Genomic DNA, 25,473 nt, shown 5'->3' on the forward strand with positions numbered 1-25,473 from the left:
GGGATAACAAAGGACAGCACAGCTGGTAGTTGTGAAAATGAAATCCTTACAGTGTGGAATTCCCAGCCACATAATTTTAAATCAATGAAAGCACTTGGGATTGCTTTTCTGACTTTGTTTGGATCATCTCATGCTTGTGAGCAGCTGTTTTCAGCTCTGAATTACATCAAACCTGATATAAGAAGCAGACAACAGATGACCTGAGAGCTGCATGTGTTCCTCTCAGACTAACCAAGTGTGAGCCAAGGCTTGATGAATGATCAGCATGTCTACAGTTCAGAGTGCCCTTGACACCTCATCCCCCACAGTCTACAACAGAAAAGATCACAGTAACTGTGCAGAAGCACGCCAGGTGCAAACTTTATCTTCCAATAAAAACTGTCTCTATCACAAAAGCACCATTATTGTGTTAATAGATGAGGTTTTTTTTTCTAAACTAAAGCCTCAGTATTGAGGTTAAACTGAAGCATTGGCACTCTGTGATAAATAAGTGGGTCTTAACTTAGGCACCCAGTCACTCTCCTAAAGCAACCACTAAGAAAATCACTAAAGAATAGTGAAGAAATCATTAAAGGAAATGAAAAGGTACACTAGGAAATATTCACTTTAGAAGAAGGAATTAAAGGAGAGACAGAAGAACAAAAGAGATGCAACATACAGAAAACAAAAAATAGACATAAATATCAACAATAACATTAAATATAAAAGGATCAAAGAATCTAGCTGAAGGACAGGCATTGCCCACTGGGCAAAAAGAAAAGTTTAACTGTGTGCTGTGTAAATGAGGCATTGTAGAGTCAAAGATACAAACAGGTTGAAAGAAAAAGGATGACAAAGGATATCAAATGTGAAGAACACCATTGGAAGGCTGCAGTGGCCACAGTAACACCTGACAAAACTGTAACAGAAAACATTTTCCTAGAGATGGAGTGAGCCATCTTACAGTAAAGACAGGATCAGTCTATCAGGAAGACAGACAGGGTACAGGTCTGTGTGTGTGAGAACAAGAGTTCTACCACCCACACAACTGTAGGGTAAACGGACAATTTAATAACAATCCCAAGGAACTTAATCTCCTTTTGAAAGCAGACAGGACAACTGGGCAAAAGAGCAGCAAGTACACGTGACTTGGATTCAACACCAGAAGCCACCTAGGGCTGGCGGCACCTCCAGAACAACTTAGCCCTCATGGACACCCCTTGGCCTCGCCTGCACCTGGCACATCCTCCAGGACCAACCTGTAGAACCACATGTGAGGCATAAAAACGCAAGATACTGAGGAGCACACAGACATTCTGACTGGTGAGAATATGGGAGTCTTTCCTATTTCGTTTAATTGCTAATTGCTCCATAATAAGCACATTATATTTGCCAGACAGAAAGGACCAATATACAGTAACTGATGATCAGTGATGGGCCAGCATGAAACTTCCCTTGCGTGGACCGCCGAGTCCTCACCACACAACCCAACACTGCTCTAGCCACTCACAGTCTCAGGGCCCAGGAGGCCCTGCCAACTCCCCACTCGGCCAACCTCAGCCACGTCTCCCTGCCAGTGTGTCTGGGACCCCCGGGACCCCCACCTGCCCAGGCTCCTTCAGGCCAGGACTCCGAGGCTGGTGTGGAGCCACCTGTACCAGTCAGGACATGTTTTCTCTCCTCAGTCCCTGTCCCTCACTTGGAGCCAACACAGAGATGGACAGGGAGGCCAGAGGACACTGTGACAGGCAAGCAGTGACCGCTGGCTCCATGGCTCCTCAGAGCCCAGGCATCCTTAACCACCGCTACTGTGGTGGCCTCCAGCCCTGCCACACCTGTCGTTCCCGGATGAGTTCCCGGATGACGCCTGCCATCCTGTTCCTCCCTGGTGGCTGAGCCCTGTCTACGCCCTCGTCATCTCCAGGATGTGGAGAGAATGGGATGCCTGCCTCAGGACGCCCCCAGCCTTTTCCTGATCCCTGAGGGCTGCCTGCCCAGCCCTCCTCCGGGGGCACTTTGTGATGCCAGGGTCCCAGCCTGTCTACAGCTGTGACACTTGAAGCCTCGGGAGCCCCCCTTTCGGAAGGAGACCTGTCTCCGTGCTGCCAGTGCTGCCGGCTGGGCTGAGCTGAGGATCATCAGGTGGCCTGGCTGGTCAGCTGTCTTTGGTCACATGTCCTGTGAGTCTGATTATCCTGTTGTGGGTCACCTGGGTCCCCACGCCTTCTATAAAGGGAAAGGATGACAGCATGAGCCCTGCAGTCCCCACCGTTACCTACAAACACAACAGCACAACTTCTGAAGAATCCCAGCATTATGTGTCATTTCTCACCCAGCCAGCCTCTCCTCTTTGGGCTTACGCTCTCCAGCCCTGCCCAAGCCTGGGAGGGCGCCTACGTGGCTGCCTGCTTCTGTAGGCTCTGAGCTCTGGGCGACAGGAACCAGGTGGTTTCCACAGGAGAGCTTCGATGCCCCTGCCTGGTAAAGAGGACCAAAATCAAAACCAAAACCACACCAGCTGTCTTTACAGGCAAGGAAACTGATCTTCCTTCAAGGCAAAATAGCCACACTGACAAAGAACCTCCTGATGGGACGCTAGCAAGTGGCAGAGATGAGATTAGAAGCTGCACGAGAAAGGAGCCCCGGGCAGCCACCGGCTTGGGTGGGCACCCGGGGGCTCGCAGGCTCTGGAGGTACGGATGCCAGCAGCAAAAGCTCAGGGAATGGATGAGTCAGAGTGGCCTCAAATCCCTGCGATCAGGGTTCCTCAGACCCCCTTGAGGCAGCTGGGGACACTCTAACTCATAAAACAAAAGAAGGGACCCACTGACCCTGAACCCCGACCTGCCGAGTGTGTGTGTGGGGGAGGCCAGGCTAATCTCAGCCGCCAGCTGCCAAGCTTTTCGCTGGAGGCTGCATCGAGCTGGGAAGGGGCTGGGAAGGGCTGATGGATGCTCTGCACACTTCTCCGACTCTGTTTCTGTAACGTGCGTAGCTCCTTTGGCTGTGCCTTTGCATAGATTTTGTAATCAGCTTGTACTGGTCTGCAAAATTCCACAGGGAGTTCGACCAGAGTTGGGTTGGATCTGTACTTTTGATTGAGTCACACCTTAACACCAGGTGATCACAAACAGGGTGTGGCAGACTTTATTTTCCCCCAGCCTTTGATTTTAAGTCTTATACTGTGCAGGCAGCACATAAACTTTGTGGGGGAGGTGACTTCTTGCATTCCAAGGCCAGTGTAAGTGGTAATTTTAACGTTTCCGTTTCTAAGTGTTCACTGCCACTACACAGCAGCTTAGTCGACTTTGCATTCAGACTCTGGTCCTAGAGTAGCTCTCTTTAAATTCTCTGGTGCCTTGCACAGTGGCCCACACCTGTAGTCGCAGTGCTCAGGAGGCAGGAGGATTGCTGCAAGTTCTAGACCAGCCTGGGCTACACAGTGAGTTCAAAGCCAGGCTGAACTACATAGTGGACCCTGTCTCCCCTGCCCACCCCCCGTAATTCTCTGGCTTCCTGTACAGGGGATCATGTCATGCACAAAAGGCCATGGCCTTATTCACTCACTTCCATTTGGGTACCCACTGTGCTGTACAGCGATGCGGGCACAGTGTGCCCCTGCTAGAAAACACAGGCCTCGCCATTTGTTCCAGGCTCACCAGGGCCTTTTTTGTAACTGTTCTTTCTCAGGTTTGTTCTTAGTTTGGTTTTTGGTCATACATGGCTGTTAGATTTGTTTTCTGTTCCTTTTGGGGGAAATTTCTCGAGATCATTCATGTGCCATGTTACTCATCCTTCTAAGGATACACCGTGAAGTTTTTCTGTATTCACTGTCATTTTCTGCATCCTCTGAGATGATCTTTTCATTTTCCTTTTGTGTATTACTCAGTGAGTTACATTTATGTTTTTGAATAGTGGGTGAACCTTTTATTTTTGGGGTAGATTTTACTTGGGTATGACATGCTCTTTTTTTTTTTTTGTCTTTTTCATTTTTATCGGTACCAGGGATCGAACTCATGACCGCCTGCTTGCAAGGCAGGTGCTTATGCCGCTGAGCTAAATCCCCAGCCCCTGACATACTCTTTTAATATACTGCCAGATTTCACTTTGCTAATAAAAAGTCTCTATGAGCCGGGGATTTGGCTCTGTAGTGTAAGTGCCTGCCTGACAAGCACAAGATCATGAGTTCAATCCCTGGTACCCCCCCAAAAAAAAGTCCCTGCGAGCTTACGTAGTGCCTTACATCCGCTCTTCTTGCTGCTTCTGAGTAGAAACTACTGTCCTGAAGTTACCAATGAGAAGCAAACAGTTAATTCTTTAACAAGTCAGTATGTATCGGGCCGAGGGTGTAGCGAGAAGTGCTTTCCGGGCTGGCACAGACCTCGGAGTCAGTCTCAATCTCAAGGGCAACCTGGATTGGCGTACAGCTGGCATCCAACCAGTCTACCAGTAATGAGAAAGTGAACTCCAAAAGAAGCCTTAGAAATAGAAACATACAAAAATATGCTGGCAGTAAAGGGGTGAGCTGCCCTGCTCCCCTTGGCTTGGCGTGGCTGCCCCCAAGCTCCCAGCTAAAATGGTTAAGGATGCGGGGAGAGCAGAGGCAGGGTGAGTCCCTGTGTGCGCCTTTAGTTACAAACTCTTTCCTTAATAGCATCACAGAGCAATAAACCTAGCAGCTTTTCTTTTCTTTTTTTATTTTATTTTATTTTATTTTTTAAAAAGGACTGGAGAGCGCCCGCGGGTCTCGAACCACCGGACTAATCGGCCCAGTCCAGGCGGTTGGGAAGCCAGACTTGAAGGAACTGCTGGGCTAAAGCCAGCCCCCTAGCAGCTTTTCTAAAGGCATTTTATTCACATTTGACGCGAGACTGAGAAAATGTCAATGATTAAGTATCAACAGCGGGCAGCCAACTTTGTGTGCCCCACCACTCTTTCACTGTTAGGGCTGTGGCCTTGCACTAAGATTCTTATGGTTCATCTCCCCCAGGAACTGAGGAGGGTGTGCACTGTAAGGAGGAAAGGATGCAGTTCCTCTCTCAGAAGAAAGTGGAGAAGAAAGATTCTTTTTCATTTCAAAGCAATTTGTGTTGGCAGGCATGGTGGCACACACCTGTAATCTCAGCAGTTGGGAGGCTGAGGCAGGAGGAACACCATGAGTTTGAGGCCAGTCACAGTGAGTTAAAGGACAGTCTAAACTGCAGAGTGAGGCCCTGTCTAAAAAAAAATAAAAAAAACAAAAAGCCCCCGAAGACAAATTTGTGTGAATAATAACTGGCCAGAGTTCTCTTTTTCGTTGTATGGTCTCAGAGTAATACAAAACTTTCTTGAAAATCAAGATAAATTACAAAGTTTCTTACATATTGAATGGTTAAAACTGCTATTAAACTAAAGAACAAATGCAAAACTCTTTTTACAGAATAGTATAAATGTTTATTTTCTGTATGATTTACTTTCCTGTCTGTTTTTACAATATAGAAAAGGGTATTCTTTGAATAGCTCTAGTAAATATAAACATAATCATTCTATCTTGGGATGGAAATAGAGCTAAAAAGTCACACACCCAACACTCCCACATAGTCCTTACGAGGGCTGTGTGAGTGTGGCTGTTAATCAGGTTCAGCAATTTGATGCAAATGTCTCAATACAAAGAGTTGTGTAGTGAGTACTGCACAGAAGGGAGGCCCGATGCTTTGGGGGCAGCCTCTTGGAAATCAGAGCTAGTAGCATTTGATTGCACCTTCAGATTTTTACAAGCAAAACATTCTTAAGCAATGTCATCATACATAATCTACAATTGTAATCAGAATTTCACATTTTCTGCACACTGTATATAAATACACATCACAATGGTGCAATTAGAATTAACACAGAATATATACAAAATGAACAAAGTTTAGGTTTAGACCAAAAACTTATTGCAAATTTTTGAAAAATAACTTGATTAGATATTATTTTATCCTCTTACACTAATTTACATTTATACAAAGTTTAATTAGGCCTACTAGATTGAGGTGCTAAGAACGTCTGCACTATCTACATTTAAAGTTACTGCACTATACTTTTATAAACCCAAATTTCAAAAGGAGGATACTTTAATGAATAACAGAATCCTCTTTTGGATTACTTAATTTCTATTGCCTGTATCTTGCATGTTCATATGAACATATATACACACTTAATACATACAACTATAGAGTCCTTGTAGGAAATATAATAATCATACATACTGATAATTACTGAGGATTAAAGTACCTAACAAAATGTCTGAATGCCAGCATGGTTTTGTCATAAAATCAAGAGTCCTACTACCACAGGCTCTTAAACTCATAGTTAACTGAAAATGTAATTACTAATTACACGAAAACACACATACCTTCTGCTTCCCAAACCACTGGCTAAAAACAATGTCACTGTAAACTTCCCTCATAAAAAGAAATTCCACTACAATTTTGAAGCTCTGTTAGGAGACCTGCTTCAGTAAACCAAGTGAAAGTCACACAAAGTTTCAATCTACAACAAGAGCTGTAGAGAGAAAAACGCTTCCTTAAATTCATGTCTTACAGCTTCAGCATTCCTTATTCTCCACCCAAGCTAACTTTATGCTCAATGATTACACGAGGCTCTCTAATGTTTGTACCTTGTCACACACCTCTCACTTTGCGAGTGACCAGTAAGCACTCTGACAACTTATTCCCACACACGACACCTCCTGAGAGGAAGAGGAGACTCTGAGCACTCCTGGCCACTCCTCGCGACAGGAGTACATGGCACAGCTGCTAAAGTCGCCACTATCCCTTCATCTGTGTATGTGTGTGAAAAAGAAGTTTTATTTTAAAATTCTGCCTAGGGATTGCTTCCTCTTTTGATAGTCCAGAACCGAGCCTAAAAAGCTGGTTTTCCTTAAAAAGAGTGCTTTTTGAACACAAGTGCACCTGAATACATTCTGTAAGAATGTATGCAGACCTCTGAGCTGCACATGTTCTAGAATGACTGTACACACCCAAGGCTGCTTTGACTTTCCTACTGAACAAAGCCATACAATACCACACGCTACAAATTCCATAATTTATAAAATGTTCTTTTTCTTGATAGAATCACAAAGACAGAACATCTAATTTTTAAGAAACCCATGCAGAGCCAGGCATGGTAGCACATGCCTGTAATCTCAGCAGCCGGGAGGCTGAGGCAGGAGGATCACTGTGAGTTTGAGGCCAGCCTGGGCTACAAAGTGAGTTCGAGGCCAGCCTGAACTGCATAGTGAAACCCTGTCTCAAAAAAGAGACCAAAAGAAAACAAACAAAAAAAAGAAACTCAAGCAAATTAAAAATCTATATATTACAATAAAAATTAAAAAGAAAAATTCAATTTACAAGGGGTGTAAGCAGAATTAACTAGGATTTAAAATGTATGAATTTCCTCATTTCAAATGTCTTCTCTTTCGGTATTATAATTTCAGGTCTCGGAAAAACAAGGACTGAGTTAAAACACACTAAGTGCTAACTGATGTCCAGAAATCAGCATCCCTGCACCTGTGCTCCGTACAGCTCCACCTTTCCGCCTCATGCCCGGGTCAGCAGTTCATGGCGCACGGGTCACTTTTCGCTTTGCCTGCGGAGTTGATGACGCTCATCAGACAGCGGCCGAACTCTTCCAGGATCATCCGCTCTGCGGCAGCCTTCGGCTTCCCCTTCTTGTCCGCCTGTTCTGCCTGGGCAAGCAGGCAATTACAGGTGGCCTCCACCACCTCCTTGGTAACAAAAGTGAACGGCAACCTGAAATGAGGTTTGTGAGAAGATGGTGATGCTGACAGCACCCAGGCCCTCTCCACAGTCTGCAGCACCTCTACCCTGACCAGCTGTGGAGGCACACCCCTGTAACCCTAGTGTTTGGGAGGCTGAGGCGGGAGGACCACCACAAGTCTAAGGCCAGCCCAGGCTATGCAGTGAGTTCAAGGCCAGCCTGGATTATAGAGGGAGACCACATCACAAAAAATAAATAAATAAAAGAGTTTTGGGTCACACTGGATTTACCATAGTGCACACATCTGTAACCTCAGCACTGAGGCGGCTAAGGCAGGAGGATCATAAACTGGAGGCCAAGCTGGCCTACGTGGGGAGACCCTGTCTTGAAAAACACAAATCAATCCGTCAACAAATCATTAATCCAAAAAAGCCACAAAGTTCCAGATTTTAAACACTCAAACAAATGCTGATGTAACTTTATACTGGCTTTTTAAAAAGTTTTTTTTGTTTTTTGTTTTTTTAGTATTAGGGATCAAACTCACAACCTTGTGCTTGCCAGGCAGGCACTTACGCCACTGAGCTAAATCCTGGACCCGTTTTTATTGTATTGAGTAAACTCCATGTTTGTAGTTCCCACATGGAGTTTCTATCATGAGGAGTTTCCCACGTGGACAAATGGTAAGTGCTTTACTCTTCACTAATACCTTTCATCTCCAATAAAGGTCAGGCTCAGTCACCCCAAAGCTTACGGAAGGCCAGCGAGGATCCTGTTCTACGCTAGCTAAACTGCCCGCACAGCCCCATCTCTACCACTCCACACCGTGCAGTCCACGTGTAAGAGTCATTAGAACAGCTGAGCCACTTTGCACAAAAAAAAAAAGCCTTTCGTTTGTTTGTTTTTTACTGTCCAGGGCCTCCACACCAAGCAATATCTTCAGCCTTTTTATTTTCTTTCATCGTTGAGACAGGGTCTTACCAAGTCTCTCGGCTGCCCAGGCTGGGCTCTATCCTGTGATCTTCCTGCCTCAGCCTCCCTGAGTTCTGAGATTACAGATGTGTGCCACCATACCTGGCTAATGGCCTTACTTTTATAAACACTGGATCTTACTTCAACTTAGGAATACCATATAGAGGGCTTATTTCACTTAATTTCTTAAATTAATCTCTAATAGCAAAAAAAGACTACAACATTAGAATATGGTGGGTCCCCGAGGATGGGAAAAGTGCTTCAAGAGCACAGAAAAAGAGGTAAGAAAATGCAAAAATAACGGGCCAGGGATTTAGCTCAGTGATGCCAGTGCCTGCTTGACAAGCGCGAGGTTGTAAGTTCAATTCCCGGTACCAAAAAAAGAAAAAAAAGAAAATGTAAAAATATGAGTAACCATCCTTGCTAAAAAAGTTATAAAAAATTTTGCTTTTTATAAGCATTTCTCAAATTACATAAATATTGCATCTTAATAGGGAGAAATCTAATTAAATTAAGCACAGCAAGTTGAAGGATCACTTTGTATTTTGGAAGTGCAGAATGTACTTCTGACAATGATTTTTCTGTTATCCTTAAATTCCTTTAAAAGCAACTAAAGAAGAAAGGAAATATGAAACTCAGGTCTGAAGCAACTGGAAGTACAGACTCGGTTTTGCATCCTCGGAAGGAAAGCTTACCAAAAGCGAGGAGTACCTGAGAACAGCAAGTATCTAGGAGAGGTGGACTTACTTCCCTCCGCCACTGCTGAGCGCCGGCGCAGGCCTGGTGAGCAGGTCGGAAATCTGTGAGGACAGCTTGGTCTTGGCTGCCGTCTGCTGCTGCACCCGGACTTCAGCCGCGTCTGCCAAGTGCATCAGCGTCTTTCTCTCGGGGCTCTCTTCAAAATTCTTACAGCCGATACACTTGCATATCGAAGAGCACATTATTTTTGCCTAAAAGATTAGTTTGGAAACAGAAAGTTTCCAAATCAAAACCTATAAGCAGACGCCACAATCAAGCCAACAGACGGTGTGGTCAACTGGGGTAAGATTAGGCAGAAGCACCTTTTGCAACAAGGCCAGCCACCGTTCTGGACCTTTCCTGCCAGCTCTGCCCACCGTGAGCATGGACTCCCCTCTCTACGAATGACACAGCTTTTCCATGAGTGTGGATGGGACACTAAGGTATGACCAGCGACAGCCACGCAGTACCCAGCTGCTCCAGCCAAGCTGCCATTCACACTCCAGTGAGCATACAATCCCCGTGACAGGGGCAGGGTAGTGATGGCCTCGCAGAGCACTGCGGACAGCCTGCCCTGGTGCACGTGCCGCAGGTCCACCCCAAATTGCTTATTAATATTTACATATTCATGACAACTGTTACATGATATGGTTTAAACATAAGCCTATTTTGATCAAGTACTCAAATAGGAGAAATGGTCAAAATATTTCAGGAGCAGATAAAAAGCTTGGTGAACTTGGAGATGTTACTTTCAAAAGCAGTTTCGATTTTATGCAATTTGTACTTGCACTGACTGCACCACTAACAGAATGTTACTCTGCTATCCTACTTTACCATTTAATGGGTAAATCTGGGCAGGATTCATTACACAACATTTTTTAAACACATCAGTATAGGCATCAAACTCCTGGACACACCTGAGATACAGGGGACCGCTGGTGGTCTTACTCCACCAGGAGCACTGAATGAAGTCCCCATGGAGCATGACCTCCGAGAGGAGGACAAGCGGGATGAGAAGGCACAGTGAAGTTTCCCACGTGCTGGGAAGCCAAGGTGAGCAGTGGGGCTCACTAGCTGACCAGACTGGTGTGTGACACTTTGGTGATGGAAATACACAGCTGTGTTTTGTTGGGAGTGAAGGGCAACTGCTCCCTCCAGGGGAGACAGCTGCCCAGAAATAAGGAGCTGCTGCCTGTGAGTGACAGCACTAGAATGAGAATGGGTGTGGTCACCTCACGGACCAGGAACCCTGTACACCCTCCCGCCAGTTTTGATACTGACAAGACAAGCTGTGGGGCAGAACTTTCTGTCACAGACCACACTGCTGGGCATCTGGGTCAGGGCAACCCTCTGTAGCGGACTGCTGCCTGAGCCCTGTATTTCAGAGCAGCCCCTTGATAGCGGTACCGAGTGCCTCTCCTGGCTGAGGCAGGCTCTAGCCCGTCAGCCTCTGCGACCCTGCTGCTCTTACTGAAGCTGGGACCAACTGTGGGACTCCAACAGCAAGCGAGGCTCTGCTTGGCAGCCCCGACAGCCTGGGCTCACCTCATAGCACTCGCAGTAGTTCTTGAGACAGCCCGAGCGCTTGCAGTTGCAGCCCTTGCTGTGCCGCCGGTCTGACTCGCCCTCCTTGCCTTTCCCGATCTTCGGCTTGAAGGCCTCGGGGTTTCTGTCCAGGCAGGCCTGCCAAACAGACCTCTGTCAATGCGCTGAAGCCACCGCGCACTGTGCACGCATGCTCATGGGTCATCTGACTTTTCTTTACAAGGCAACAGGGTTTAAAAGTCAAGTCGAAGGGGCTGGGGATTTAGCTCAGCGGCATAAGTGCCTGCCTGGCAATGCACAGGTGTGAGTTCGATCCCCAATACCGGTAAAAAACAAAACAACTGAGAGTAACTAGGTTTTTGTCACATAAATAAAAAAAAAAATCACCTTTATTGCTTTTTGCCTTTCATTTTCATGTTCCAAATTGTTATAGCAATTAGTACAATTGCAGTTGTTGCAGAATTCACCATTTGCGAAGCAATCACAGTATCTGGAAGGTAAAAATCAGTCTAAGACTATAGTCACTGTGAAATAAAGCCAGTAACTAGCTAGTTATATACACACATGTGCATAATGCATGTGGGAAGCAGCTGGGAAACACACACAAGTGCCACCTAGTAGCCAGGTGATTGTCGAGCTCAAAATTTAAGTCACCAATTCCTAGAATTTGGGCCCGAAGCTTAGCATAAATAACAGCTGTGAGCACGGGAGCGATAGGGTTTTGCGCGCCCCAGTGTGAGCCATGGAAAAATATCCTTTGCTGAGCCGGAGCAGTGCTGCTTTGGGTTCCGAGCCCCTCACACACAGCGCTGCTCCACACCACCTCAGCGTCTCACTCAGTGCACAGGAAAACACGAGGTCACAGGCTGGGGATGTACCTCAGTGGTATAAACACCTGCCTGGCAAGCACAAGGGTTTGATCCCTGGTACCAAAGAGTTTGATCCCTGGTACCAAAAAACAAAAACAAAAAAAAACCCCTCAAGGTCATTACTGCTTGTCACCAAGGACATGAACGGTGCCTATCGTGTGGTGTGTGGTCCTGGCCAATGGCCTGGGCATCACAAAGATGTCCAGACCATTTCTGTCCATTGGCACTGCTGCATGTGCACACACATATCACTCTGTCTAAATTACTCAGACTGACGAAATTGGTCTGCTCAGAATTTAAATTAGCTCTATTTATTTTTAAGAGCATCTCTAGCTATATAAACCATGAAAACAATACAAAATACACTTACAATTTCAAGCATAGAGATTTTGTACAATTACAGGGTTTCCTGGGCCGACTGGCAGACTCTGATGGGATTATCCTGTACAGATACACAGAAACACACATTTTAATCCATTAAACGTAACTATTTACAACTATAAAAATCTCCAATCTTCAATGTTTTCCTGAAATAAAGCTTGAACAAACATATCCATCTCTAGTAAGTGTGCTGTGTTGTTCTATGTAAATACAGATTTCAGTTTCCCCAATACCCTTGGCTTCAGTGACATAAGACATCGAGGAGAAGTGGTGGGAGAGCTGGGCTCTGAGGGAGGACAGTGCCCCAGCACAGATGGTGCCAGCCCAGCTTCCAGCTTGTACTGCAGGGCCGAGCCAGAGCAGCGACCAGTGGGAGACAAACCAAGAGCTTCACGTGCCTTAAAAACATTCGGCGTTGGTGTAGAAACAAACTCAGGATGAGAGGGAATAAAGTGGCACAGCTGGTGAATAAAGGGTAGCTGGAGTTGTTTATTTCTGCAACTTGTCTGTCTGAAGTATTTCCAAACACACAGTACTTGGGAGGCCTGTTCAGACCACTGTAAGGGGACATCAGACACGGTGTCCGGGCTGCATTTCAGTCGCCCCACACCCAGTACACAGGCCTGCCAGGCGCTCACCCATTGAACGGAAGCCTCGCCTGCGTCTGGACCCCCGGTGCTCCAGTGAAGGCCGAGCTGCTCGCTATGGACACGTATGACGACTGCTGCAGCTGCATGCAAAGAGGGCGGATTAAGCCTCAGACACGGGGATCAAGAGAAGCACAGACGCATCCACCCAAGTGGAAAGCAATACAATAATGAATTCCTACAAACACCTGCATTCTTCCTGCAACTATTTTTTTTTTTTTCTTTTTGAGGCAGGGTCTCACCATGTAGCCCAGGCTGGCCTCTAATTCAAGACAGTCTTCTGCTTCAGCCCCTCATGAGTGCTGAAATTATACATATCCGCCACTGTGCCTAGCTTTATGGAGCTCTTAATACTAGAGGTGAAATAACATGAACATTTTAGTACACTAATACCAAATGCTATAAATACAAGAAATTATTTCATAGGAGTATGCTATGATTGTAGAAAATTTTAAAAACTTATATAGGAAATTCTAAATGGATACCCTAAAAATACTAAAATAACTTCACTAGTTAGAAAAATGCGCCCTACATGTAAATAAATATTGATCATTAATCAATTACAAATCATAGATAACGAGGTTGCATGCATAACTGAGTGTCCACTGCACAGGGATTTTTCCTTTTTCCTTTTTCTTCCTCTTTACTGCCTGCCTCCCGCCCTGTTTCCTCCCTCCCTGGCACTGCTGGGTGGGGAGCAGGACCTTGCACACGCTGGGTGAATATTCTAGACCAGCTCAGTCCGAGCCCACTGATTTCCAAACACAGAAAGGTAATGAGGAGAATACCGCCTGAGTGTGGTGATGCACATGCTGCCCGGGAGGCTCACAGAAGAAGCGCAAGTTCAAGCCCAGTCTGGCAGCTTAGCATGACTGTCTCAAAAACGATGACTAAATGAACCAAAGGTCTGTAGATGCAGCTCTACTCAGAAGTGCCAGTCTTCCCAGCACTGTCAGGGCAGGGGTGGGGGTGGCAGTGGGGCTGGGGCTGGGGCAGCTGAAAGAACATCTGTTGGGCTTAATGGCCTATCTCAGCAATCCTAGCACATTGGGAGGCTGAGTCAGGAAGATCACAAGTTCAATTCCTGTCTGGGCAACTTAGTAAGATGCTGCCTCAAAACACAAAAGGAGCTGGGGATGTAGCTCAGTGATATAGCTGCTGGGTTTGATCCCCAGTGTCAACAAAGCAGAGCCAAGCAAAACAGACCTGAACACTAGTTCGCATACATCTCATTGAAGTACCTGGATTGGTCTCCACTTCTCTCTGACAATGGGAGCCGGTTGCCTCTATACTTTAGAACACTGTTTGATCCTTGCATGACAAAACAAATCCTCCACCTGCTTTCCGAAGGGCGTGCCACACCTGGACAGCCAGGTGGTGCGTGACTCCGGTCTATAAGGGTGGCTTATGACAGTGGCCAGTCTCCGTGGCCAGGCATCTGGAGAAGCCTCCCACCGTTCACTCTCCAAACATAAGGCAGCGGTCTTGGGTGCAGGCGCGGGCGAGCCGAGCCTAGGCAGTCTCCCAAGCACCCTGCAGCTCGGCCGACTCCCGCTCCTCCATCCTGTCCTCCTGTTCACCAACCGCACACAGTTCCAAAATGCCTGCTTTTTAATTTTACTTGGGTCAAAATGCTAACAACACAAAAATAAACTCTTGTGCTTCAGATAACATTTCAATATTTTAGAAAGAACCGTGTTAATCCTAAGTTTGATGCTTCTGAACAGTTTGACAACACTGTAGTGCTAGACCTCCTCACCTCAATCTCCTTTTTGCAGCGCGGTAACATACCTGAGTGACATACTGAGCCGGAAGTACCGCGTAGCCCACGTTGCCCGTCCCTGGGGCGGGGGCCAGGACAGTTCCTGGGGGCAGGCTGGTGAGGTTGGGCTGGATCTGGGGCAGTGGTGTGGCAGGCATGATGAGCCGCTGCTGGGGCTGGCTACTGGTCACAATCTGTGACGCTGGATTGATTGGTTTTGGAACAACCTAAAAAAGGAAATTTTGTGCTCAGTGGTCATAAAAAAAAAAAAAAAACATTTGGTACTGGGGATTGAACTCATGACTATGTGCTTGCAAGGCAGGTGCTTACGCTGCTGAGCTAAAGCCCCAGCCCAACAAAAATAAATTTTATAGCTGTACAAATTAGTATCAGTCTCTTACACCTAACTCTGAACTCTGAACTAGAGAGTACTTGCCACTTGGGAGAACTGAGAGAAGTCATGGGATACTCACTTGTTTGACAGCCTGCGCTGGGACGAAAGGGCCTGACATCCGCACTGGGGCTGCATTAACGACCACTGGCTTCGCTTTTAAAAAAAGAAAAACACGTGAACGACTCATAGAAAACAGTCCTCAAACCCTCAGGTGGCTGAGCTCTGCCAGGTGCCCGCAGGGAGTGCGCAAGGCCTCCCTTCCCAGCATCTGTCCGGTGCCCTCTTTCCTAGCGGAGGTACCATTGGCACTGCCCACCGCCCAGCAGAGGGCTCCACCTAGCAGCCACAGTCCGTCTCCTGGAGAGGGAGGTCTGTAAGGCTCAGGAGCTATTGGCTTCACACATTCAATAGTCAGTCCAGCCACAGCAAGGGGTGAACAAAAGCACAGCTCACAAGCCTGGTGAACGACACTATTTTACCTTACTATTTCTAAGTGCTGTCTTTCTATCCAAACCAGAGAAAATATTATTCTTGCGTAACTCAGCACCTACAGAATTGATACTGAAAGGCAGCAGGGCCAAATGGCTGAGGAGGCAGGGACTAAAGTCATGCACCCAGGGCTCATGGCCCAGTTGGACCCTTGTGGTCATCTGCTTGAGCCTCCACTCTCACAGAATCGGGACCTGGCAGGTCACCAGGGGAAATGATTGGATGCGTGTCTGACACACAGTAAGTGCTCTGTGAGCGTAGTGTTCGTCACTGTTACCTCGGTTGACATTACTGTAGACGTGGCATTACTGCCAGTGTTCCAGGGAAACTGAAGCTTGGGACCCCTGGCTTGCCAGATCATGTTCTAGCAGAACAGACAGGCAAGTCCCAAATAAAAAAAATACTATCGAAGGGAATAAATTGTGGGGTTTCAAAGGACAGAGAATATGTGTCTTATTAGCAGAGATTAGGGGTATGGGAACCTTTCTTGTAGCTGGGGCCCATGGCACACACCTGTAATACCAGTACTCTGGGAGGCTGAGGCAGGAGAACCCTGAGCCCAGCGTAGGCAAGTTAGTGAGACTTTGTCTCAATAACTAAGGAGGGTATCACTCACTGCAAAGGGTTCAATCCCCAATACAAAGAAGGAAAAAAAAGATCACAGACAGTGTGTGTAGGGAACACAGGGATGAGGCCCTGATCACTGGCAGGTGGCAGACAAGGCAGCCCAGCCAACAGAGGTGTGAGAAGTGGAGGGAATGCAGAGGGGAAGGTGAAGAGCGCGAGTTCCACCAGGGGCTGAGGGTAGCTGCAGCGTGGGGACAGGTGCGGCACGGGCAGTGGTTCCTGAAAGGCTCTCAGGGGTCAGAAAAGTGAGGGCTGTGAGAATTTCAGACTTAAGGATGAGCCAACCTGAGGGAGGATGAAACTTGCCCTGGAGAGCTAACGGGTGACCTGCAGGAGGGGTCAGTGCTGGCCCACAGATCAGGCCAGAGCGAGGAAGCGTAGTTCTTTTTTTTTTTTTTTTTGGTCCCGGGGATCGAACTTATAACTTCACACTTGCAAGGCAGATGCTTATGCTGCTGAGCTAAACCCCCAGCCCCGGAAGCATAGTTCTTAAGGCTGCTTCCTGCATGGGATAGGCCTAAGAGCAGGACAGGCACCCCTCTGGGCCTCGAGAAGCGCTAGACAGCTGCATAGCTCTGGCATGCATGGAAATCCTGCATACTCTGCAATTCAAAGGGGTGAATTCTGAGCCAGTGCAGTGGCACATGCCTGTAATCCCAGCCCTCTGGGAAGCTGAGGTGGGAAGACTGCAAGTTCAAGGCCAGTCTGGGCAGTTCAGTGAGGCCTGGTCTCAGAATAAAAATAAACAGTAAATTTTGTAGTGCATACATACACTGTGCCTCACTAAGGTTTGACACAGAAGCTGGGTACAAATGTGCAGGACAGGATACCGACAAAGCTGGGCACAGTGCCAAATGCCTGTAGTCTCGGCTACTCAGGAGGCTGAGGGGAAAGAGACAGCCTGGGCAACACAGCAAGATGCTGCCTCAAGATGAGAGAGAAAGGAGCAGGACACTGACCTCCATCTGAGCTTGCACCTGCTCTGGCTCAGCTCTCCTCGGCAAGCCGAGCCAGAACGACGTTTCCTCAGCAACACGAAGGCATGTGTGCAGTGACACTAACCGCTGGGCAATTGTGTCTTGGCCACACCAGGAATGATGGTGAGCCCAGCACATGGCGGGGACGCGGGGCGCACCCTCACCTGCCCCCCAACACAATGGTCAGTCCCGAGCTGAAGTAAGATCCAGGGAGAGGAAGGCTCACTGCTTGCTGCTGCTGAGTGTGGCCCACTGCCTGTGTCCAGCCCTTGGAAGAAGCAGAGGCAGTGGGAAGAAGCAGAGGCAGTCTGCTTGCCCACAGAACGAGGACAACCTAATGGTCAGATGCTGCACCCTGATGCCTTGGGAAGGGGAGGGCACAAAATGAAGCCAACAGCTTGTGTTTCCCCTCCACCTGGCTTTGGGGTTTGCTGCTAACGATGGCTGCGGTGTTCACTAAAGCTGGCATCATCTTCCACTTTTCAGCTTTCACAGGAAAGCTGAATGGTTCTTTACAACAGCGTCCATTCAAACCTCACAAGCATGGCAGTAAGTGTCTGAGGCTTCCTAGCTCCTAGGTGAGGTATCTGTCTGCCCTCGTCACCCCTGCCAGGAAGCCAGCCAGGCACACTGAGACTCACGCAGCTGGGACAAGTATGCGCCTCTCGCCATTAGGACTTTAGGAAGGCACGCTAATACATTTGATGAACTGGAGCCACCCATTGGAGACCTCTAATAAAAACTACGTATTTATTTTATTGTTGCAATAAAATAATGACAGCCTATAAATGTACTCAGATCTTTCATAGGACAGGAAAGAAAGAAAAAGAGACACACTCAGGTGAATATAAGAGAAACGTCATGGCCCGGATGTGCAATGGGTTGGGAGGGAGTACAGAAGGCAAGGTGAAGGAGGCAGAGATGGACAGGAAACGCAGCGAGGCAAGGGCAGTGGAATGCAAGAAAAGGAAGTGGTCAGCTGGGCATGGTGAAACACACCTGCAAACCCAGCACTGAGGGAAGCGAGGCCGGAGGACTGTAAGTCCAGCTGGACAACATGTAGCAAGACCTTGTTTCAAAATAAAAAATATAAAGTGGCAGAGCAGCCCCTGGGCTTTATCCCCAGTACAGGGCCAGAAGGTGGAAGGAGACGGGAGAGAAGAAGCTGGGGGAAACAGCAGCGCTGCCAGAGAGGAAAAAAAAGGAGAGACACCTAACAAGACAGCCATGAAGCTAGCACAGGCAGCACCAGGACAGACGCTGGGATCCTCTACTTGCCTGAGTCTTCTGATCTGCGTCAAAACTTGCTAATGAGCTAACAGGGAGAGTGGGTGTGCCACAGCGGCACACACATAAACACATGCACAACCTTTCATGCACTAGCACCAACACACGCTGCTGTCCACCATCATGCCATCTAAGCACGGTGGGTCGGTGGCTTCTCTCGGTCCCTGTGTAAAGTGCTGTACTGAAAGAATACAAAACTTGATTCCGTAAGTCAACTTCATTCAGAATGCTATAAAAAATTTTCTTCCAATTTCATTTTTCCTCTTATTAAGAATGTAATAAAAAAGATTTTCTTCCAATTCCAGTTTAAATTGGGATTAGAAAATACAATTATAGCAAGGGATGGTGATGCATGCCAGTAATCCCAGCACTTGGGAGGCTGAGGCAGGGGGATCACTGCAATCTGAGGCAAGTCTGAGGTAAGACTTGAACTGCAAGTTCAAGGTCAGTCTGAACTGCAGTAGAATACATATGAAAATGCTGTTTACTCCATTTCCTCAGAGGTGGATGAGTTGTTATCAGCACCCAAACTCTGATGTCTTAATTAGATGAAAAGTAACCAACAGCCTGTGCCCTCCCACATAGCTACACCCCTGCACCGATGTTTACTTTAATAACCAGCCATCAACTTTTGTTTTTGAAAAACAAAAACAAACAAACAAAAAACCATAGGTCTTGCTATATAGCTCTGATTGGCTTTGAACTCACTATGCAGCCCAGGATGGCCCCAAACTTGCATCGATCCTGGGATTATAGGTGTGTGCCACCACACCTGGCCTCAAACACATTTTGACTTGCTGGAATATAAAGCAGTCTTCCACAGAAAAACTCAAGCTCTATACCAACTCTTTCATGCCATTTGGTTTTTTACAAAGTAGATAAATAGAAGAAAGGTTATGTATGTGTCTGTGTTTACTACAGGTGGTAGGAAGGATTAAACAGGAAAAATAGAAGAACCGCAAAGAAGGGTACCTTCTAGGAAAACTACAGTTGAGTGAAACATTTTAGTCACTTTTTCTTAGCAGCCACAGATTCAAAATAAGTACTATGCAAAAACAGAGAAGAGCAATATTAAATTCTTACTGATTTGTACTCTGCCTATTTGTCATTTCAACTGACCCAGATTGTACCAAGGAGCAAGGTAGTTTCAAAACAAAATAACTTTTATTATGATTTAAAATTGTCTTATTAATTAAAATAAGTAACTCCAAGCCCAGTGACCATGACTATCCAGTGTTATAGCACACCTCTAGCTTCGGACCCCCGTAGAAGGAAATGCTAGCCATCTGTCACTCTGGTCTGTCTTGCTGTCTTCTTCAACAGTGGGGGTTCCAACCTCCAGCTAAGATCAGCGCTTAATCAGAATTTCAGCAAGAAAGGAACTGATGCTCTACCTCAACCCTGGAAGCACTCACTGCGACCTCTGGATGGTGGGTGGTAGGGCCTCACCTTGCTGCAATGGCTGGGTGTTGGTGCTGGGGTTCTGACTGGTGGGCGGGGTAGAGCTGCTGGCAGTGGTGGCGGTGACAAGGCGGACATAGTGGAACTTGCTGCCAGGCACTTGGATCTGCTGGACGTTGGGTGAGGTGGCCAGAGGAATAATCGTCTTAAACTGAGACGTGCTCACTCCCCCGACAGTGATAGTCTGCACAGCTGATTTCACTGCCTGTTAAGCAACATGATACGACACTGTTAGCAGTAATGCAACTTTCCTGCTCATTGAACTTTAAGACAGTTGCCCAAGTAGTAAAGAATGCTCTTGGACTACACGAAAAACTGCGGGAAGAAACAAGCTTTTCAAACAGAAATGAAAGAGAATGATAATGAATATCAGGGCAAAATCTAAACTTACGAATTCTACCTCCCACTGCTAGTAGTTAACTTCTTTGTTCAGGTCACAGGGCTTGCTACAGAGAAATGACTACTTAATTTATAAGAACTTACACAATTTTTGCACTGTTAGGTAAAATTTTTAAGAAAAAATTATTTTTAAATTCCCACAATTAAATCCCATATTCCAAAGAGAAAAGAAGATATAGATATCTCTCCCAAAGTAACTATAATAGTTTATATTCACATGTTCCAAAGAAGAAGATACCTTTCCAAAAAGCTTGGCAAACATCTTTACCAGGCCCAGTCAGTTCTGAAAGGTCTGCAGTACCCACCCTTCCAGATCAACAAGGACCCATTTAACATGGGCAGGATGCAAATTCAATACTGGTCATCTAGGGAAAATTAGCAGTTAGGTGAATCAGATCTTAGCCTTTTAATTAATTTTAACCCTTTTCTTCAGTGTGACGGAAAGCAGTAAGACTTCGCCCAAAGCTGAATGAAGCATTGGAGGTAGAGCAGGAGAAATGAGCTCCCTGGAGGTCCCTGGCTCACGGCGGCACACTACACCCACAGCGGAAGGTGCTCTCACTGGCTGCATGAGCTGTTCTCTGAAGGCCATGCTTCCACTCATTCTACAGAGAGGCTGCACGGTGGCAAGCGATGGCCGTATGATGGAGGCTCTTTCCTGTATTCACTGTGAGAAAAGTAACTAATAAAATCACCCGTAAATATTTCAATGCCTCCATAAGAGCCCAGGAAAAAACAAGAGGGGGAACATCCTTTGACAACCAGCCCAAGGCATTTCAGTCCAAGATTATGTTGGCATTATTCGTGCATTCGAACTAACAACGCCTGCAGTAGTCAGTGAATGAAATGAAAACAGAAAGCACAAAGACTAAAACGCAGACATGGAAGCCGTTGAAAACCCCAGCAGCCCGCAGGGCTGACGAACACACAGTCATCTCAACTCAGAACAGGAGACGGCACTACGCAGAGAACGAGGCTTCCCACAGTAATGGATCTGCCTGTGACAGTAACACTCAGGCGTCACACAGCACACGCAGATTAAACAGCGTGAACCTGGTAACCACGTGTGATGCAGTGGAGCCCAGTGAGTCTCCTCCTAAGGTGTGTGTACTTAAGGAGCATCCGCCACGAAGCACACACGTGTCAAAGGGTTACAAGCAGGCAGGAAACTGCCCAACCCCTCACGCATAACCCTTTTCTGTTTTTGTGCAAGAACAACTAGAAGTAGTTAATACAGCAGGAATCCTAAACACAGTTCAACTGCATCAACTACAGTTCTCACGTGTGTTGCTCTAGGGCCCCTGGACTAGCTCCTCTTCCTCATTTCCTCTGCTACCACTGTGGTGCCTGGCCATCTGGGAAATGTAGCTTTGCTCTGTCTGTACTGTACTCTTCCCATCAGATTCCATTAACTGATGCCATGCAATAACCTCCTCCTGCTCACATATTTCACTTAACATAACGCCTCCAGGTTCATTCATCCTGTGGCAAATGGCAAGTCCTTTTTTAGGCCCAAATAACATTCCACTGTGTACGTGTGCATTTGAGAGAGACTGCAAGACTGGGATTCATGGATTGTGTGCCCACTGTTAGTGCTGTGAGCGACCCGCAGTGATGTGGGCTGCCTGACCTAGGAGGTGGTGACTTCATTCCCGTTGGGTTTATGTCCACAACAGAGTTGGGACTCACACCGAGGCAGCGCCTTTCTTCTCTTGAGGCAGGGAGCTGCCCTGGGGCCTGGGCTAGTCTCCAACCTGCAGGCTCAGCCTCTGCGTCCACGGCACACATCAACACACCCGCTGACGTTTGAAGACTTTAGGAATCTCCAGCCTCCCCTTGCACGATCCATTCTGTGTTCCCATCAACACTGTGGGGCTCCATTCTCCTAACAGGCCATGTGACACCGATCCTTCAAGGTTTCCTCCACAGCCATCCTACCAGGTGTGGGCCGGACTCACACTGCCTAAGGATTCCTGTGAGCACTTCTCATCTACCTCCTGTTTTTATATCTTCTTTGGAGAAAAGTTTATTCAAGCCCTTTGCTCATTTTGCTCTCATGAGTTGTTGAGTGTTTTGTTTGTTTCGTTGGCTTTCTTTTTTTTTGCAAATTTTGGATACCAACCTCTTACTGGCTACCCAGTTTGCAAAGATTTCCCCCCAGTCCATGGCTGCCCATCTCATTTTGTCATTTCCTTCGCTGTGGAGAGCATCTTAGTATGGTACAGTCCCATTTCCTTATTTTTGCTTTTACAATGTTCACTTTTGGTGTGCTATCTCCCTCCCTGCCCAAAAACAAAAAATAAAACAAAATGCAAAACACAACACAACCATGGCCAAGGCCAATATCCAGAGCTTCTCTCCATCAACTGCTGGGAATTCCAGGGCTTCCACTCTTCCACCAGACCTTTGTCCAGTTTGGGGTGGTTTTGTGTTTGTGGTCTGACAAGGGTCCAGACTCATCCTTTTCCAAGTGGTCACCTTGTCCCCAAGCATTGTTTCCACAGACTGCCCTTCCCCGCTGTGTATTCTCTGAGCTTTTGACCACACGACTAGGTTTACCTTTGGGATTTTTATTTTGTTCCACTGGTTTCTGAGCCTGTTTTTATGCCACTCCCACACTGTGTAGACTATTATAGCTCTGAAATCATTTTACACTAATTTTAAGTCAGTAAGTATGATCCCTGGTTCTTTTGAGACTTCACTTGAATTGCAGGATTGTTTTCTGTATTCCTGTGGAGGCTGCCATTGAGACACTGATGGGGATGGTGCTGAGTCTGCAGACTGCTCTGGGCAGGTCCATACTATCACAGTGCTGACCCTTCTGGTCTGTGAGTGTGATCAGCTCTTGTCCTTTGGTCCCTTTTCAACTTGTGACCACCAGTGTTCCCTTTTCTATTTCTTTACATTCAACTTTTTGCCTCCTACACTTAAAGAACTTCTGCACACTGTATATAATTGGATCTTTTAAAAAAAAAAAAAGACTTGCCAGGAATGGTGGTGCACACTATAATCCTGGCACTCGGGTCGAGGCAGGAAGATCACAAATCCAAGGTCAGCTTGGGCTACACAATGAGTTTAAGGCCATCTGACTACATAATGAGGCCTTGTCTCAAACACAACACCATGCAACACAGCACAGCAGAAAATCTAGACTGTCTAGTTCATCATTCCCTAGCTTACGGCCTCAGGTGAACGAACTTCAGAAAACGAGGAAACAATGCTTTTCTAGGGACTACTGGGAAGATGGAATGAGCTAAACTGTATAAAATGTAAGTTACATGGTATATCAGTTTTTGAACTTCATTTGTTTTACAATTTGGGGGAAGATGCCTGTGGTTATGTTTGTCACCTGTTATGGAATTTGCAAATGGAAGGAAAATTTTGCTGAACACTTTGGTTTGTGAACAAATTGTTTGTCCCCAGAAGCATTCGTAAACGGAGGTATTACTGTGTAAGTTGTATGTCCTGTACTGCGAAGCTCACCACTGTTTGTATCCCCAGTGATATGACCATTTTAGCTAGGGAGACTGAATCTCAGATGGAGGAAGTGACTTCTCCAAGGCCACACAGCTGGCAAGGAGCCCGACCTCGATCTGAAGCAGATCCAACTCCAACACCCATTCCCTAAATCAAAACTACACTGTCCTGCTGTCCGGGCCTGATGAACACTAGCTTTTATTCAGTTTTTTTACTGGCGCATGTTCTCAGTATATAATGACTACACTCCTGGTGGGAAGTTGGTGCAGGTATATACCACACCTTAGTTCTTTTTCCATCCCCTTTAAACTGAGTAAACGACTGCATAATCCAGTCCTCAAGGACAGTGTAAGGAACCCAAATCCCACATCTGTCATAAAGAATGCCATTCTTTTCTGAGAGATATACTGAACAGAGGTGTGGGTGTAATTTTTAAGAGTTTAGTCTCCCACACCCTTCCCCACACAGTCACACTTTACACCCACTGAACGTTCCCCAAACCAGGAGCCCGAGGCTTGTTATAGCAAGCTTGGTATAGCCTACACTGCAGAACACTGCGTTCAGAGCCCACCTGGCTGTGTGCAAGCTGGTGTCCTGCTCCAAGTGACCTTGTCACCTGCACATTACTTGGTCAATACCAGCGACCTGCAGAGCCTCCCTGGCACGATCTGCCGATCTCGTGCACCTCGGCCCTCGCCAGCAGCCACTGTGGAGATGCACCGTCAGCACTCAGAGCGCTCAGCAGCTCACAGAGGTTGACAGTTTAAAACTGCCAAAGACTGACACACTCAATCGCCCGTCACCGCTGGGATGAGCTGTGGCAGATCGTTCCCTTTCCTGAATCAGAGGCCTGAGGACTGCGCGAGCGCATCCCTGAACACGCCCCATGTCACTCAGAAAGCACCTTGCAGCAGCCCCCTCTCACTGCTGTTCTAACAGGAGGACAGAGGTAGCCTGACTGAAATTCAAAACAGCTACACTAAACAAGCTCTTAAAACTGCAGACTCAGAGCTGGGCGTGGTGGCTTACACCTGTAATCCCAGCACTTGGGAGGTTGAGGCAGGAGGATCACTTTGAGTTCAAAACCAGACTGAGCTACAAAGTGAGCCCAAGCTAGCCTGAACTGCACAGTGAGACCCTGTCTCAAAGACAAACAAACAAATACCCTGCAGACTCTTGAAGGATTTGTCTTAATCTGTATTATTTCCTAAACCATTTCTACTTTCAGATTAGTATCACAATTATGTATTTAAAACAACTTCTTTGATTTTTATTTTCTACTTGGGAAATACCCTATCACATATCCTTAGTTACCTGCAGATTTACTGAAAAGAAAAGAAAAAGTGAAACATTCTGGTTTTATTTTACAAACAGTGATTCTTTTTACTTGGTAAATTTGGGGAAATACAGATAGATACATAAATAGACAGATAGACGTTGATACAGCTCAACCATTACCCAAAAACACTGAATTTGTAAGGTCACACAGCATATACTTTTCAAATTTTGTGATGACTTTTATGAACTAATCACCATAGTTACATGTATCATCCTAATTCTCAAACTTTTGGTCATCAAACCTACGAATATGCACCTTTATGAGCTTTCAAGCTCAAAGCGATACCTGAGCAGCTAAGAAAAGGTAAGCCCTCCTAATTGTCATGGTTTATATCTAGAGGTCCCCACAGCTTTACCCACTCCTGAGCTGGAGAAGCCTGGGTTATGAGGT

General features: G+C 46.6%; 1 protein-coding gene across 7 annotated transcripts in view; it reads right to left on the minus strand.

The window, feature by feature from the left end:
• Nucleotides 1-5,389: 5,389 nt before the first annotated feature.
• Lin54 (lin-54 DREAM MuvB core complex component) overlaps nucleotides 5,390-25,473 on the minus strand; it is a 64,570-nt gene continuing 44,486 nt past the window's right edge. For all 7 annotated transcript variants that reach the window (XM_063249338.1, XM_063249334.1, XM_003469422.5 and 4 more), the window contains 9 exons: nucleotides 19,857-20,073; nucleotides 15,107-15,180; nucleotides 14,663-14,860; nucleotides 12,863-12,954; nucleotides 12,214-12,285; nucleotides 11,362-11,464; nucleotides 10,975-11,112; nucleotides 9,439-9,641; nucleotides 5,390-7,754 (listed from right to left, as the gene is read on the minus strand). In XM_063249338.1, coding sequence (XP_063105408.1) covers nucleotides 7,553-7,754; nucleotides 9,439-9,641; nucleotides 10,975-11,112; nucleotides 11,362-11,464; nucleotides 12,214-12,285; nucleotides 12,863-12,954; nucleotides 14,663-14,860; nucleotides 15,107-15,180; nucleotides 19,857-20,073 — 1,299 coding nt within the window. In that variant the 3' untranslated portion in view covers nucleotides 5,390-7,552. The remainder of the gene's footprint in view (nucleotides 7,755-9,438; nucleotides 9,642-10,974; nucleotides 11,113-11,361; nucleotides 11,465-12,213; nucleotides 12,286-12,862; nucleotides 12,955-14,662; nucleotides 14,861-15,106; nucleotides 15,181-19,856; nucleotides 20,074-25,473) is intronic.

Source organism: Cavia porcellus, unplaced genomic scaffold, assembly GCF_034190915.1.
Source record: "Cavia porcellus strain 051 isolate PalLab524CR breed Dunkin Hartley unplaced genomic scaffold, mCavPor4.1 scaffold_5, whole genome shotgun sequence".
NCBI lineage: Eukaryota > Metazoa > Chordata > Mammalia > Rodentia > Caviidae > Cavia > Cavia porcellus.